Below are 16,314 nucleotides of genomic sequence, written 5' to 3'. Positions count from 1 at the left end.
CTGCAGAATTAACAACTGGAAAACTAAGCTTTGTACTCAAATGTGAGAAGTTTAACTGTTTTGAGAACTAAATGCAGAAAAGACCTCGAGCCAAAGGCACAATAGAAAAGCCGAGTACACAGAAATCACACCTGGGCCTTTGTGTAGATACAAGTGGCTTCCTAAATCAAAATATACATAGTAAAGTAGGATGTAATCAACTGGTCAAGGCATACTTTGCCCATGCAAACTGACATGACAACTTTGGTGTCGAATCATGTAAAAGTCACGCTGTCAATGTTTTCTATCCGGTTGCAGGAAACTATATTTCAAGATTCTGTGACATGTTTGATTCACAACAAACTTCTGTCCCAAGATGACTTAACAGTCTCTGTTCTTATATTAAGGCGAGATAAATTGATTATTAAATAAAACTACAGCTTTGGAAGAGACAACATTTCACCACCTATTAAAGTTTGTGATCCTGTAGTGGTGAAAAGACCACCACAGTGCACTGTCTCTGTCCTCCACCAAAGCCTCACCATCTATCACAACAAACGCAGATTCACTTTAAGAAGGAATTCTAGTAACAAAAGTAAATTGAGGTAAGCATTTACAATATTTATTTTGAAAGGGAAACCCCACATGATCTTTTCTAAATATCTTCTGCAAAACTAAGTGGAGATAACTCCTAGAAAAAAAAACAAAAAAACATTTTAACATCTACAAGGTTTTACTGACAGCAATGAAAAGAGGAATATTACCTTGCAGCGTCTTTCTAATTCATAACATATGTACAAATATATTCATTCACTTTAACTAGTTTTTCCATTTTGCCACTGTAATAGGGAAAAGTGCTTAACAGTAGGAAGTAGTGGTTCTTTGGCTCTGCCATGGAGGAACCTTTATTTGGTGATATACAGAACCCCCGCTCATGGTGATCCACAAATAATATGAAAACCAAGAACTTTTTTTTAATTCCTCTTCATAAAAACTGTATTTCAGAGCTTTCTGTGCCTCTGGACCACTACTTAAAAAATGAGATTTCATACAGGATTCAGTCTATGACAGAACTAGGAAACCATTCACAACACTGAAATGTGACACTAAGTGCCTTGAATGGTTCAGTGGTTTCTGTTTAGCCTGCAAGACATCTGAAAAGCAACACTTGTTGATGCTGAAAAGAATCTGAACATGAAACAATGTCACAATACCAGTTTTGTTCAACATATACGGAAAAACTTGTTGAATAAGCAAATTGTCTGTGCAACACAAAAGTACTGGGCTCAAGTCAGCTTTTTCCAGCTGTTTTTGATGTCAGAGGATCAATGAAAATTCAGTCTGTCCCAAACTTACTTTTGTGGCTATTTATAATGGAGTACATGGAGCGATACACCTCATCTACAAATGTCCTGTTTATGAACACAAACTAGGTTTTGATTTTTGTGCCCAATTCTGTAATCTGGACTTGCTGTTAGCTGGACAGTAAAATGTATTGTGCTTAAAGTGTGTAGGTGACTAAAAGGACTACCTCTACTGTTTCAACATGTAAACAGACAGAATCGAGGGCTGACAGCGTTCTTTTAACTGACATACATTTCATTTCTGCACCATATCACCCAGACATCAGAATTTATTACAGATCACCATTGATAACCCATTTTCAAATACACACCTCTTTCACTCTAATGTCACACCACTGACTGTGACCATGGACTGAAATGTGTTCAAAGAAAATTCAAATAAAACACCTTTTTTTTTTTTTGGATTTAACCTGTGAGGATGGTAGCTAACTACCGCTCCACACTGCACTCATTCATGTCATCATGTCATAGCAGCATGTGCCAAATGCCATGCACATTTTGTCTTTGATAAATTAGCAGAATTGGTTCTTTGCCAACAAATTGATCAAAGTAAAAATTGTGCAAAGCTCTAAGCCAGAGACTTTATAGCGTCCGGAAAACAGCTTTAATAAGTAAATTGTTTTGTAAGTCATGATCTCTAAAATCACCCAAAATGATCTGTTTCAACTAAGTATGACAGCTGATAGTTCATGTCCTTCAGTCTGGTCAACAAGGTGTGATCAGGGTGAAGAAAGGCACAATACAATGATATAGAACATCAAAATGATTTTTAAATATAGCATAAATAGATTAGTGTTGGTTTGCAGTTTGATGTAGTTACGAAAGGGAAAATGTTAAAGACCCTAACCTCTTCAGTAATCTCTAAGATTGTGGCAGTGATACTCGTACTCCTTTCCTAGTGAGAAAAACATTCCAACAGTTTTTCTCACATTTTGTCAAAAATGTGCAGGTCATTAATGTATTCCATAAAACAGTTTAATATAATCATAGTATTCTGGCAGGTATCAGTGCAACAAAAGCAGTCATAGGAAAGAAAAACAAAACATTTCATACACACAAAGGCCTTCATTTTCCACCTGTTCTGTTTACTTCCAAAAAACACTCTCTCATGTTCTCCTTCTTTCTCTCTCTCTCTCACACACACACACACAAACACACACACACTCAGACGTTTCCACCTCACCCCTGTTTCAACAAAAGTGCAGTTCTAATTCACGGACAACCCCTCAAACACATCTACTCAACTTGGACCCGGTTTCTGAGTTTGGTCTGCACTTCACTTCTCTTTATAAAAAGCAATCTATTGTACAGAATCGACCCCGAGATGGAAAAATCTTTTGAATGAAATGAGTGCTTTTAGCACAAGGCATTAAAACCTCTACAGATTCCATTGTAGGTGAGCCTATAAACTTCACATTAAGCATTTTTTTTTTCAATGTTCTCTCTGTTAAAGTGCACAAGAAGGGAAAGTTTTCAGTTAAGGACAAAAGTCAGATTTGTCTACCACAATTTGTGCATCAGGTCTGAATCCTGAATTTTGGAGCAAGGCACATCTGTGGATGAAAAAGTGGCTCTTCATCTACTTTAGAATACATTTAATCAAAAGTGCATTTTAAATGGATTTGTTGTTGAAAGTGCATTAAAAATAATTAGGACCACTATTATAATTTTAGAAACACACATACGAGCTTGTCTTTCATGCTGGTACATGTTAACTGTACCAGTGCCTGTTTGAAATATTCAAATCAGTTTCATGTCATCAGTGTCTTCAGCTCGTGTGCAGACCAAACCCAGCCAGGTCCTTGTCTCAGTGTAAAGATAGCTCTAGGTGAAGCAGGGTGTCCACCTTTTATCCTCAGTCGAGGACGTGCTCCCCGCGGACGATGTGTGAAGAAAACTCATAGCGGTCCTGGCTGCGGTGACCACAGATGTTACACTCAAAAGGCTGGCGGAAACCATGGCAGCCCATGTGGATGGTAAACATGACATGGTCCAGGAAAAGCACACGGCAGTGCTCACAACGGAAGGAGCGCACAGCTCGCCCCTCCCCGTCTACAACCCGAAAAGTCTCCCTAGAGGTGGAGGAGGGGGCAGTGGGTGAACTGGGGGTCGGTGCGAGGGCAGGAGGTGGGAGGGCTGAGTGGCCTCCATCCTCTCTTTCCACCTCCCTGTCTTTGGCGTGGCTGGGACTGTGTCTGTCCCGACTCCTGCGGTGTGCAATGGGAGGAGGTGCCGGGTGATGGTTGTTGGAGTGGAGAAGGTGATGGCCGTTGTTACTGTGCAGGGTCGGAGTCGGAGCAGTGCTGTTGCAAGGCTCATCTGGCATGCTCTCTGTGTCTGTGGAGTCCTGGCAACCATTGCTAGGTGAGGGTGCGTGACTTCGACCTGCAGGCAGGTCTTCATGACCCTCTGCTGCCTCTCTCCCCCCTACACCTGCAGCTCCCAGCCCAGCTCCAGTCCCTGTACAATCCAGCCTCTGGCCTAGAGTGACGGGGTTGTGAATGGAGCTGTGGATGGGCCTGAGTTCTGATAAACATGAAGGGTGAGTGGTGGGAAGGTGTAGAGGCCTCAGTGAGTCTGACACCCCTCCTCCTCCATTACCTGCTACACCAGCATACTCTCCTCCCAGACCAGTAAAGTGTGGGGTTTCAAGGTCCCCTGCGTGCATCTCCCTGTCTTTATCCAAACCAGCACTGAGCTCATAAGGTGCATCTGCAAGGTTGAGACGTATGTGCTTCTGTCCTGCAATAGAGAAACATGACCTTATACTACACTATATCAAAATTGCATTTTCAATAAAAAAGATATGAACACACACACTTCAGTTATACCATCCATCAGGGTGGTCAAACCCATTCCTCCAGTCAGGGGTGTGGGACAATAATAAAAAATAAAAAATAAAATCCAGGATGTGGAGTCAATATACTTAGAAAATATCGGAATTATGGTGATTTTGTCTATTATAAGGTTTACGACTGTTCACTTGTTAACTGTTTAATTATACTGTTTGCCCTGTACCTGTATCCACTCCCTCACCACATGCAATTGTAATCAATAAATGTCAAAATGAAGCACAACAAAGTTCATGATTCACTTTGACATTTGCTTAGATGGTAAATCATAAGGCTTAGATACATAAAATTGTGAAAGCTGGTGGTCACATCACAGGCAGAAAAAGATCAGTACTATTGTATGTGGTATCCAATTCCAGCATTAATGCTGCTTGCAGTTTCCTCAACCTGTCCACACTGAGACCAAATGCTCACCTACAAATTTTTGTGGTGTGGATCTCTTGCGTTTGGTGATGCTGTTGGCGAGCCGATCGATAAATGCCATCTTGTCTGAGGAGGGCTGCAGTAGAGAGTCTGGTATAAACTCTAACTCTCTCATCTCCTCTCCTGCGCAGAGTACAAACAAATTGTAATGTTATTTTGGGGGTTTTCTTATTACCTAGACAGCATTTATCCCAAATGCTTACATTGTATGCTGGTTTTGAGCAGAATCTAAACCAGCATTTGGATTGAAAAGAAACTAAGTGTATTATCTTGTTAAGGAGGTAGACTCTCTAATCTCTAGATTAGATGCTAGTACAGTCCCTTTGGAAAATGATATTTAAAACAGCACATTGTTATTTAAGTTATTCTGTTATTTGAGAAAAAGTTGTTTACTTCTGACATGTCAGCTCCTTGACTGCCATAAAACCATACCTGGATTCTGTGCACCGGATGGCTGTTGTGACTCCAGGCTCTGTAAGTAGCTGTGGCAGCGCTCACGGTGCTCCTCCAGGGTGCTCTGCTGCTTGTAACTACGGCCACAATAACTACACTTATACGGCTTCCCGACAGTTGGAGAGGAGACTGGGGGACAAAATGGGAGGATAGCATAATTACTGTCATTGTACACTATCATAAGAAAAAAAAAATCACTCATCAGGCTTGAATTTGTCCTACCTGCATGAGTGCGAAGATGGCCAGTGAGTGCATCTCGTCTTCGACAAGCATAGCTGCAAAAGGGACATTTAAAAGGCTTCTCCCCTGAGTGCAGCTTGATGTGGCGGAGCAGGTTACCCTTTTGAGTGAAGGAGGCGCCACACTGATTACACTGGAATGGTCGCTCACCTGAGGATAAATTAAACCTGTCAACCCAACTTCTTTAACTACATCTATAGTATCGGGCACATTGGGCCTTGTGCGAAAAGAATCACTCTTACAAACAGATTTGTTCTTTAGTGGCATGTATGAGCGACTTAAGAGACTCTATGATATTCATCAATTTCCCTATGCAGTGGTCCTGTCATGTCATAGGAGTAATGCACAGATTGTCTGACTGTCTCTACAGAGGATAAAAACACTGAACTGACCTAAACTTATAATATCTTAAGAGTGTGGACCTAAACTATGGCAGCAAAATTAACTAAAATAAAATATATATAACGCAAACTTAATGCAAAATGACTATTCTGTTCAGTGTTCACCCTGTCATCATCTTAGGTTGCCAATTTACCAAGAGTTTTTGTTTGTACTTTATTTTAAATACAGGCAGAGGACAGGGTCCTGCAGATAAATACACAACAAACCTCTAGTGTTAGGCAGTGTATTTATCCCTCTCCATGACTGGGGGGGGGTCACTTATTAATGAGTCTATAAAATTTTTTCTTAATTTTTTTTTTTAAGAAAAGCATGCATAGCGTACCTTTAATGACCAGATAGGGTTCACAACCCTGCACAATTAACATTTTGTTAATACTTGTGTCAAGTCTGATTTTGGATCTCTTCTCTTCTCACAGAGAAGACTTATCCAGATGAAACTGTTCTGTCACCTGTATGGCTGCGTTTGTGCACCATGAGGACGTTAGGCCCAATGCAGATCATTCCACAGATCTCACACTTGAGCTTTCCATTTGGCATTCTCGTGGCTCCAGCTGGCATGATCTCAGGATTGGTGGGTTCCCTATAGCCTCCGACAGCCTCAGATCCCTGCTCTGGACCTCCTTCCTCTACTCGCTCCCCTCTTTCATCTTCAGTACTGCGACCTGGGTCTTCATCACTGTACAGCTCCACTTTAATGGAGTTGGCTACAGAGGTACAAGAGCAAACATAAAGAAGGCCTTAAACATGATAAAATGTTGACCAGCATGTTGCCAGACTCAAGGGTAAAAGACAAGAGAGTGAGCAAAGGTTTACATGTCAACACTTATGTGATGACAGTAGGCCTGCCTCCATAATTAAATGTGAAATAAATATTAGATGTATTAAGTGTAATCTGAATGATAAAATAGTCATAAAAACGATTGTACACCTTTGAACACATTTAAAATATCACAATAAGATTAAACAGGACTCTGATATGCCCCATTATATATTGGGAATTAATAAAGAAGTGACTTGTGAAATAATTAAGATTATGGGATTTGATAACCACCCATTCTGTGAGACAGACACTTCTCACTGACCACTGAGGGAGCGACTAGGAGAGGTCTCCTTGCTGTTTGGGGTGCTCACTGTTGGACCTCCATGGGTCCCAGAAAACTCTCTTTCCATTGAAGAATCTCCACTGGCTACGACCAAAATGATTAAAAAAAGATATGTCAATTGAACAATATACCAACCGTTTAAGTCAAGTATATCTGTGATGAAAAAAGAGTCCTACCTGAGATGTAAGACCGGCCATTGCAGTCATCAACATCCATACTAGTTTAAGATGAATGCTAAAATGACAGTCAGAATTATCCCTCTCACACATTCATTCAGGCACCAGTTCACTCAAACATAACCAAACACACGCCAACCTTGTGATTACCGCTACACTGCAACTCCAATTAAAATGACAGGAAAACATAGAGCAGTCAGAGGTCCAATTTGACATCTCATTATGAAACGGTAGCCACTAACGCACGTCAGGTTAAACATTGCAATTCACAAATTACATCACTTTCAACGACCAAAAAAATTGACAAAAACACTAAAACCTATCGTAGATGTCAGACAACTATCGTCAACTTGTCGGTGCAATTTAAGCAACGACAAACCCATAACTACATTCGCTACCACACCAATATTTAAATAACATTAACGTTAACAATGCATGTACTGTAGATTAGCTGATGTAGATCGGTTGACTAATCGTACCAGAAAAGTTAGCGCCAACTCAAACCTTAGCAGCCACAGCTGAGCTGATTGACTGAGTTACAATTAGGTTGACCCATAATAACATTACTAAAGTGACTGTTAAGATGTTAATGTTACAATAATCTAACGCTAGGCTCATCTGAGACAAACTAGTCTGAAATACAAATCGCAACGGGGAAAAATAGCGTCTACTCTGACGTTTACATAACGGTGCGGTTGAGGTAACCCAAGTTTACGGATCGGCCTTGGTGGCTAACGTTAGCTTACTGCATGTGATGGAAATTACCGTTAGCCAAGTTAGCTAAACTCAACACTACAACGTTACAAGACTTTGCCATCCTCGACAGTTTACTGAAAAGAATGGAGCAAAGTTTTAAGTTAGCTTAGTAATATGGGCGATGACACAACGTGGATAACACTGACTTGAGGCATTAATTAGCTGACAAACGCTAAATTGGACATTCAAGTGTCTACGACGTCGTTTAACGTTAGCATAACAAACCAACGTTAGCTTGAACTATCTTAGCTAGCTAGCCTTCACAGTCAATGTTTCCTAAACGGTTGCTATGGCACCCACCGCCTCCCAAATGCTATGGCTAGCCAGCTAGAGGTTAGCTAGTTGGCTAGCTAGCTCTCTCTGAAGCCCTGAAGCTGACTTTTACAACACAACACCGCGGAGACAGTCAACTATGCAAATACCTTTAAAGTTGTCCGGTTCTCTGTGTAACAGTTGCATTACCTGTCCCTGTCAGGGCCGTTTCAGTGAGGTTATTCTGTATTTTCATCTGCCTGTTTATGACGGCAGCATCTCCCGGCAGCGTTTACCTCTAGCTCCAAACAATTTCCGGTTACATTACAAATGTGCAACTGTACAACTGTAGCTGCATTTCAACCACAAGCAGCGGGTAGCCTTACATGAACCGGGAATCTGCACACAAAAAAATTCTACCAATCAACGTGAATTAATATATTCAGCACGCACGCACATTACTAAAACGAATAAGTAACTTCTCTGTGTTTTTGATTAAGATTCGTGCAGCTGTCTTCTTACAGACATACAGTTCAATCTGTACTCTAAAAGCTGCAGCAGATATTACTTTCTGGGGTCTCCACATGGAAACAGTTTTAAAGATTTTAATAAAAAAATACTACGCAAGTTAATAAATGGTGTACATATCCAACTTGTTAGTGTCAGCTTATTTATATTGAACCACATCTGTCGTGATGCTTCACTGTCTTAACATTGCAGGCTTCTAATAACATTTCCCAACATTTGGACAGTGCACAAAGTCGTATAAAAAGAGGGGTGGACACCGTATGCTGGGATCCAGAAGGAGCCAAAAGGAGGAACTCCTTATGTGTCCCATCTAGAGTGTTTAAATAACTGTTTCTGTGACTTTTCTTTATCTTCAGAACAATGGACTGTGTTTGGCTAAGTAGTAATTGGTATCATTAGAAGCTTGCTTATTTATTTATTTATTTATTTATTTATTTTTGATACCAGAGCCAACACAATACCTGCGTGTCTGTACCAAATGAAACATACTAAAGTGATATACAGTATTCTTCAGTACCACAATCAAGGGAATATAATATTTGTCAACCTAAACTTTTTTTGTTATACATGAGCCAAACTTTGTAATGCATCAGTTTCATTTTGTCTTAACATAAGTCAGCTGTGCAAGAACTTTGCTCATAAATTTACACAATTATTAGTTATGTCAGGAAATATCAGATCAAAGAATAAGTAAGTAAATAGTTTAATTTCTCTGTGGCATTTTGATTGGGACTCAAAACATTTTGAAATTCCATACCCTGTCATAGTTAAACAGTCTGAAAATCTTAGTGCCAGCTGTGCAGGCGCTGGCATGAGACTGAATACTCCTACATGCTGGTGGTGCCTACATCACAGACTTGCAGATTTAGATTCACAGATCTCAGAACAATAGTTAATATAAATTTCCTTTCACTGTTGCCTGTTAAAATAGGTCCACAATGCTCTATGTTCCAAGAGAACACCGGATTATGTTCACTAATTTAAGGTTAAGAATGAGGGGTCAGGCTCAGAGGATTGCATGATCTGTATGGGTGGGCACTGGAGCATTTATTGTCTTCATTCATATACTTTTTTTTTTTTTCACAAACAAGAAGTAGGTGCATGCATGGACCGTTTGAATGTATATTTTCAGTTTAACCAATAAACAGTACAGCATTCAACAGATATGCATACAGTGTCCTGACCATCTGAGACATTTAAGTGCTCAGACAATCTCCTTGGATGTGTTTAATGAGGCCATATTGTTGTTCCATTTGTAGATTAAAAAGCAAAGTGGTCAGTCTGAACATTGCTCAGGAGTTCATTCACTGATACATTTGTATTCTTTGCATCCTTTGGTATGGCTTAAAAGACATAGTAATAACTTCAATTAAACAGATAGCTTTTTACATTGGCACCAGATATATAAATTTTGATGTAGAAACTAAATTGTATGCATGACCGAGTGCAGTGAACTAAGAGATTTAAGTTTTTATTCACCTGATAAGAGAATAAGCTGACTTAGCTCAAGTTTGCCCCCAAATAGATATAAAATGCTGAGTTTATCAGTCATTCAGAGACGTGGCGTATCAGACAGACACAACACAGACCTACAGCAGACAGTGAGTTATTTAACATCCTAAACACTAATCCCAACAGTACCTTCTAGGATGGGTTTTCCTGCATAAAAACCTGTTCAGATCAGGTTGTGAGCAAACACCTGTCCAGGTTCTTAACATTTAACACTTTACATTCATAGGTCTGAAAGCTCCTCAGTGTTGTTCTACACTGAAACAATGGAATCCCTCACTGGATGATATGACAGTCTCACTAATGACTGTGGCCTGGAGGTGAGTCTGGAAAAGTCTGAAAAGGATGGCTGTCAGAAACATGCTGGGACGCACAAAGAGTGACCTCTACTGTACAAATTAGCCAGAATGCACGTCCATGTCAGTTCTGACGTATTCGCTGGTTTTACGACGGTGTGCTTACACAATGACAGTTTCCGTTAGTTTGACTTGCAAATCGTAATCGCGTTGTTGAACGAGCGTTTTTTCGTTACCAATTTCCATTGAAACGTCAATTTCGTCATTTGAAGCTATCGATTTACATCGGTTACTATATCTGATACAGGAAGAGGCCAGTTTTTGAGATAAGTACAAGTTGTACTTGCTGTACTTAAACTCTGAACTTCCAGTTTGAGGCCCAGCACTGAGCTCGAGCGGCGGCTCCGAAAAGTTTGTTGTTGTCACGTGATGTGAGACGAATGTGGCGATAAAAGTTTGTTTAGGTAGTAAAACTAGGTGGTGTACTACATTATCAAAACCCATTGAGCACCGTTTTCACTACAATGCCTCAACCAAAACATCGAAAGATTGCCGTCATAGGTTACAGGTCTGTAGGTGAGTAAAGCACACGAGCTCGTGCACAGCTAATGTTAGTTAGCTAGCTAGCTAACAGGCTAACGTCCTGGCTTTGTTTTCCTCTCGAATGTATCCGAGTGACACCAATAACGCTAGTTTACCTTTCCTGTTTCTTCGTGTTAACATATTTTTGGTGACCAATTGATTACTCAACAACCCTTAATCATTATTTTGTTGTCTCGCTGTAAGGTTGGCCATCTGTTAGTAGTTGTAACGTGTTCCGTGAAAATAAAGTCAACGCTAGCTCAGCCGGTAACATCCTGGTGTCGTGCCAAGTGGTGTGTCGAAACTTTTAGCCTAGCATGTCAAACATAACAAGATGGAACTGTAAATGTCCATAATTTTAGGAAATCAGTCTGCAACCATATTTGCCAACCTACCAAGATAATACCTATCGTTTATATTCGAAAATGTCCTTGTGTGGCCGGTGTTGTACCAAAGTAAAAGTACGACGTTTCAGCTATACTTCTCAAATATAAACCTTTCACTGTATCGCCACTGCATACGCGTTTTCTCATAATTTATTTTAGTAGTCATAACCAAGCATGGCTCCTTCATAGCATTTAGATAACGTCGCATAATTTTAATAGCTGTAAAGAAAAAAAATGACCGCGCAGATGAGCAGGGGATCACACATTTTCAACACTGTGGTAGCAAAAGCTAGATCCATCTGACGAGCACTTTGACTTCACCTGTCAATGTTTGTGTCCATCCTGTGGTCTGTGTCATTTAGTTGATCCTCTGTCATCACAGAATTTGACAGGGCACAGATTTCTCCAAAATCACAGCTATTAATTTGTGGATCTATCTAAATAAGACAGAGGCACCATCTCAAAATAAGCTATGTGATTTAGTATGATAAAAATATTTACCATGGCAATACCGCTGATATCATAAATACAAAGATAGCATTAATGTTGTATTGAAATGGTAGTGAGACAATCATGTTATGTTTGTTTTTCCCATGCAGGAAAGTCATCTCTTACAATACAGTTTGTGGAAGGACAGTTTGTTGACTCCTATGACCCCACCATCGAAAACAGTATGTGACATTATTTTATTTGAAAGATATTTCAAGTCACAATTGATTTTGCTTAATGCAAAGACATGTTTTGTGAACGCAATTCATCCCTCTCCCCAGCCTTTAACAAATTGGTCAGCGTGAATAGTCAAGACTTCAATCTTCAGCTGGTTGACACAGCTGGACAAGTAAGTTCATCTACCACCATATCTGCCACAAGCGCTAAACCCTTGTTTTTAGATTGACACTGCTAATCTGTAAAATGCTCATATTTAACCTCAGGCGTTGCTGACATAGTGACATGTATTCAGGTGTCCGATTGACAAGTGGTCTATTTAACTGAAAGTGTCAGTGCTAGAAGATGTAGTATTAAAGGCCTATTTAGTCATGTTTTGTGTTTATAACAGTCATACCCAATGAGATTACAATACCTCTCCTCTGTCTGTAGGATGAGTACTCAATTTTTCACCAATCCCACTCAATGGACATCCATGGGTATGTCCTTGTCTATTCAGTGACTTCCCTGAAAAGGTGAGTGGATGGTTGTGTTTTCATATTTGTCTGAATCACGAAGCATACACTGTAAAGTTTTAAAGCTGATGAAATGAAAAATCCCTTTTTTAATCCTTGAAGATCACATCAGTGGTCATATTGTGCACCATTTTACTCTGTATGCAAAACAAAAAATCAATTTCTATGTATTCTTATCTTAAAATCCAATCAGGTTTTCTTCCTGTAAAACAAAATATGTCGTGTGCTTATGAAAGCTTAAACCAACCAATTTCAACCATGATATCATGACATTCGCCCATCATCATTAATCTTTAGCGGCACAGACCTAGAAGTCACTATTTTGCTAGTTAGCACTGGAACGTTTGCCACTTCAGATCTTGCTCTGTGGGATGGACGAGGGGTACGTCTACCTGCTCCAGTAACTGGGGTGATCAAGGTGTTGAAAGAGGCGAGTAGTCCTCCTCGATTGAATAGAGGCCAGAATCATTGTAATTATCCGTGTTTGTTACGACACGTCCATTTTTCAACGTTCAAATCAAATTCCTCCCAACGCCATGTCCCCCTTGCCTATCCTGTTGCACTTGGAAATTCATCACGATATGGAAGGTGGATACTCTTGAAATGCTGTTTCATCCGGACTTTTAAAGACTCTGTTAGGTAGACATCACTACATGTCTCATGATTGATGCTAGCATTGTATTTTAACATATACAAACTTCAGCATTTATAATACATTATTCCTGAACCACTATGTACGGGAGTTACTGTTATGTATACAAACACTGTAATCTAAAGCCACAAAGTTGCAGTAGTAGGTTTATGACATTCATTTTTTTTATACTGTATCAGTGAGGGGTGGAATCAGTTCTATGTAATTGTCAGGGCTGTAGTTTCTCGTGGTTTATTCAACTCAATGGGCTACTTCTTGGTCCACTGCTTTAACCACATATTTTTAACGATAGGGCTCTTTGAACCGGCAGTGTATTATAATAGTAACTTAGTAGTAAGTAACATACAAGTTAGAGTTACATACTGTCTGCTCTCAGATCAGCCTCTAAAAGCACTTTAATGACTGTCTCTGTTCAGTTTTGAAGTTGTGCAGGTTCTACATGACAAGCTGCTCGACATGGTTGGGAAGATTCAGTAAGTTTATTTTAATCTTTAAAATTGAATGCTTCAAAAATAATCTTTTTTTTTTTTTTCCCCAAGTGTTTTTTTTTTCTAACAGCATATTTTGTTTTTAGGGTCCCAACTGTTCTTGTGGGGAACAAAAAAGATCTCCACATGGAAAGGTAATCAAGATGTTGAAAGTCTTTAGAATATAAACTGCATATACTGGAACTGCAAAATATACATTAACACTCAATATAATTCAATGATAAAGACATTTTTAATGCAAAGCTTTTGTTGTTTTGGGAGTTAAAGGACAAGTCCAGTGATGTTCTGTATTTTTCGTAGCGTTAATAAATCCCTTGTCCAAAAAACAAATGCATCAATGAGTTACGCTGTTGCTCAAGATCACATTTTCCTTCATTATAATGGACATGAGCACTGCATTGTATTTATATACTCAGTATAGCACCGAATATACAGCTCAAATTACACTGCTCAGCTGTTTCAGGAACTTATTTAAACTTTTTCTTGACTCAAAGTATATGTTTGCAGCCTGTTGAATGTTGAGCATCCTCAAAAGGAACTTCTTGGCTTGAGGAAAGTATTAGAGGGATTAACACATTGTTGGTTTTGGTCTTGTCATCGAGTTTGTTGGCAACGGAAAAGAAAATGTCACATGCTTCTGTCACCATCTCCTCAAACAGTCTTTAAGAAGAGTGCCCTATGTCAATGTTTGCATGGAATACAAAAGGAGTTTTTTTCATTTTTCCCAGGGTTATCAAGCCAGAAGAGGGAAAGAAACTTGCTGATTCCTGGGGTGCTGCATTCATGGAGTCCTCAGCCAAGGAGAATGAGGTAATGGTGGATTCCTCTTTGAATACCAACTCCTAGTTGCAGTCCACACATTATTTCTGACACAGATTCACACTCTGATGACAATATTCTTGCAATGCAGACTGCTGTGGAGGTTTTCAAGCGTATCATTTTGGAGATGGAGAAAGCTGATGGAAATGCCCCCCCAGAAGAGAAGAAGTGCGCTATGATGTAAAAGTGTATCCAGGACATCAGTAAGCTCATTTGCTGAAGACAGGAGGCACAACGTCACCAGCTTGCCGATCGCGACCTCACCGACACCAAGACACTGCAGTGGAACTTTTCTGCTCCATTGTGATACCAGATTGATTTATATAGCAAGGCAACTGTCCAGACAGTTGATAAACTATTCCACTAATTGTAACCACAGGGAGAAGTTTCTAAGGGCAAGATTAATCACCGTTGGTGAACACTTACTTTAAATATTGAAATGAAATCTATTACTGGGCAACATCTTGACTTGGAATTCAACCAGGTGCTCAGAAAACAAAATAATATCCCCAGACATATTGGTCCCAGTGAGTTGCATCAATTTTTTTTCAGGAACATATTATGGTAATAACTACTCGTAAATCTGACGTTAGAGACGACATTGGCTCATGTCTCATAGTAACTCTTCTTTGAACAGCGATGGATAGTGACAGTACACATTGCTTTAAATGTGGTGTTAAAATGTCAGTATTTCTCACAACTGGTGGATTTCCTTGAACATCCCGGAATGAGATTTCATATAAGAAATTTCTCTGGTTTCACAGTTCTTCTCACTGTAATTTTTCTCAGCTCATCTTGAGGTACCTTTCACCAATGACCTCTTGAACTGTGTCTTCACGATGGAGGAATCTATATGTGTATCTAACTACTCACATTTTAAGATCTTTTGCTAAGCAGATCAGTCCTCTTCCATTGTTTCTACAGTTTAATTTCTTCTTATTGACTGTAATAAAGATGTTATCTTACAGACAACCCGAAGAGAAAATTTAGTATAGATATGAATAGATCTTTAATATTTACCGGTTATGGCCTTTTTATACAGTGTAAATAGAATCTTAGAAATTGGTTTGGTACTATTGGTTATATCTTGAGTGATGCTGGTTTGCTCTCCCTTCAGTATCCTTAGAGTGTATGGTTATAAGTGCGTTATAATTATGACCATTGTGGAGTTGCAATTTTTTAATTGCATTTTAAGACTTTAATTGACCGATGGCCACAGTTAGTTTAGTCATTTTTTATCTCATGGTGTTATTTAATGGTTCTTGCAAACTTCATAAAACCAAGCCAGGATGGCATGTAGTCCATTTAATTCATATTGTGGACTTGCTTGATCACTGTTAGATGCTTGAGATCCTTCATGACTTGTTTTTCTTAGATCCTGTAGCCTTAAAAAGACATGACATAATGTGGATTTTTCTCCCACAACCCTCATGTTGGACCTGTAGTGGGTATTTGTAACTTTTTATCAAGTGCTTTGCTGCGTAAGTAGATGACTGATGGGTGATTGATGATGGTTGAAGAGAAGCTGGTGATGCTGTGTCTTGTGCCTTACAGTTCTTCAAACTCCCTCATCTGCTTCCCTTCATGACTCAAGGTGCTCTTTAAGGGTTTTTTTTCCTCTCCTTCTGTTGACTTGATACCATGGTGCAAGTGGTGTTGTGCACATGAACACCAATATCCCCATTGTGGGTCAATGTTAATTCAGAAATCTTGCTGTAAACAGTTTTGTATATAAATAAATCTGTTACTCATTTGATGCTGCATTGTGCGGACTTGCATATTATTTAGGTAGTTCGAAGTAGTATAAAAGGTCCCTTGTGCAGTATATTACTGCATAGCGGCGCATACGTTGATATACTACAATAACTAGTAG

General features: G+C 39.5%; 2 protein-coding genes across 6 annotated transcripts; one reads left to right on the top strand and one right to left on the bottom strand.

Moving 5' to 3' along the window:
* Positions 1-579: 579 nt before the first annotated feature.
* Positions 580-8,350, bottom strand: LOC143337043 (zinc finger protein Eos-like). 5 transcript variants are annotated; one of them, XM_076757178.1, is made up of 8 exons: positions 8,171-8,331; positions 6,993-7,050; positions 6,796-6,900; positions 6,163-6,417; positions 5,294-5,461; positions 5,051-5,200; positions 4,610-4,741; positions 580-4,085 (listed from the first exon to the last, which is right to left on the bottom strand). In XM_076757178.1, the coding sequence occupies exons 2-8, from the start codon at positions 7,030-7,032 to the stop codon at positions 3,199-3,201; spliced, it is 1,737 nt and encodes a 578-aa protein (XP_076613293.1). In that variant the 5' UTR covers positions 7,033-7,050; positions 8,171-8,331; the 3' UTR covers positions 580-3,198. The 5 variants fall into 5 exon arrangements, with proteins under 5 accessions (XP_076613293.1, XP_076613296.1, XP_076613297.1 ...); XM_076757181.1 differs by having other exon boundaries at positions 8,211-8,317; XM_076757182.1 differs by lacking the exon at positions 4,610-4,741 and having other exon boundaries at positions 8,171-8,350.
* Positions 8,351-10,470: 2,120 nt separating this feature from the next.
* On the top strand, positions 10,471-16,203 carry LOC143337158 (GTP-binding protein Rheb-like). Its single transcript, XM_076757189.1, has 8 exons — positions 10,471-10,909; positions 11,901-11,972; positions 12,072-12,139; positions 12,400-12,482; positions 13,551-13,607; positions 13,709-13,756; positions 14,351-14,432; positions 14,533-16,203. Exons 1-8 carry the CDS (start codon positions 10,858-10,860, stop codon positions 14,623-14,625), a joined length of 555 nt encoding a protein of 184 aa, XP_076613304.1. The 5' UTR covers positions 10,471-10,857; the 3' UTR covers positions 14,626-16,203.
* Positions 16,204-16,314: the final 111 nt, after the last annotated feature.

The sequence above is a fragment of the Chaetodon auriga genome, chromosome 2 (assembly GCF_051107435.1).
Source record: "Chaetodon auriga isolate fChaAug3 chromosome 2, fChaAug3.hap1, whole genome shotgun sequence".
NCBI classification, from domain to species: domain Eukaryota; kingdom Metazoa; phylum Chordata; class Actinopteri; order Chaetodontiformes; family Chaetodontidae; genus Chaetodon; species Chaetodon auriga.
Note: the sequence above shows the minus strand (reverse complement) of the source record. Positions and strands in the feature narration are given on the sequence as shown.

Excerpts from the sequence above, each read along its gene's own strand:
- LOC143337043 (XM_076757178.1), bottom strand. The coding sequence starts at position 7,032 with ATGGATGTTGATGACTGCAATGGCCGGTCTTACATCTCAG. Across the intron at positions 6,418-6,795 it reads TCCTAGTCGCTCCCTCAGTG|CCAACTCCATTAAAGTGGAG; the intron begins GTCAGTGAGAAG and ends GTACCTCTGTAG. Across the intron at positions 4,742-5,050 it reads ATCCGGTGCACAGAATCCAG|GAGAGGAGATGAGAGAGTTA; the intron begins GTATGGTTTTAT and ends TACTCTGCGCAG.
- LOC143337158 (XM_076757189.1), top strand. The coding sequence starts at position 10,858 with ATGCCTCAACCAAAACATCGAAAGATTGCCGTCATAGGTTACAGGTCT. Across the intron at positions 10,910-11,900 it reads CATAGGTTACAGGTCTGTAG|GAAAGTCATCTCTTACAATA; the intron begins GTGAGTAAAGCA and ends TTTCCCATGCAG. Across the intron at positions 13,608-13,708 it reads GACATGGTTGGGAAGATTCA|GGTCCCAACTGTTCTTGTGG; the intron begins GTAAGTTTATTT and ends TTTTGTTTTTAG.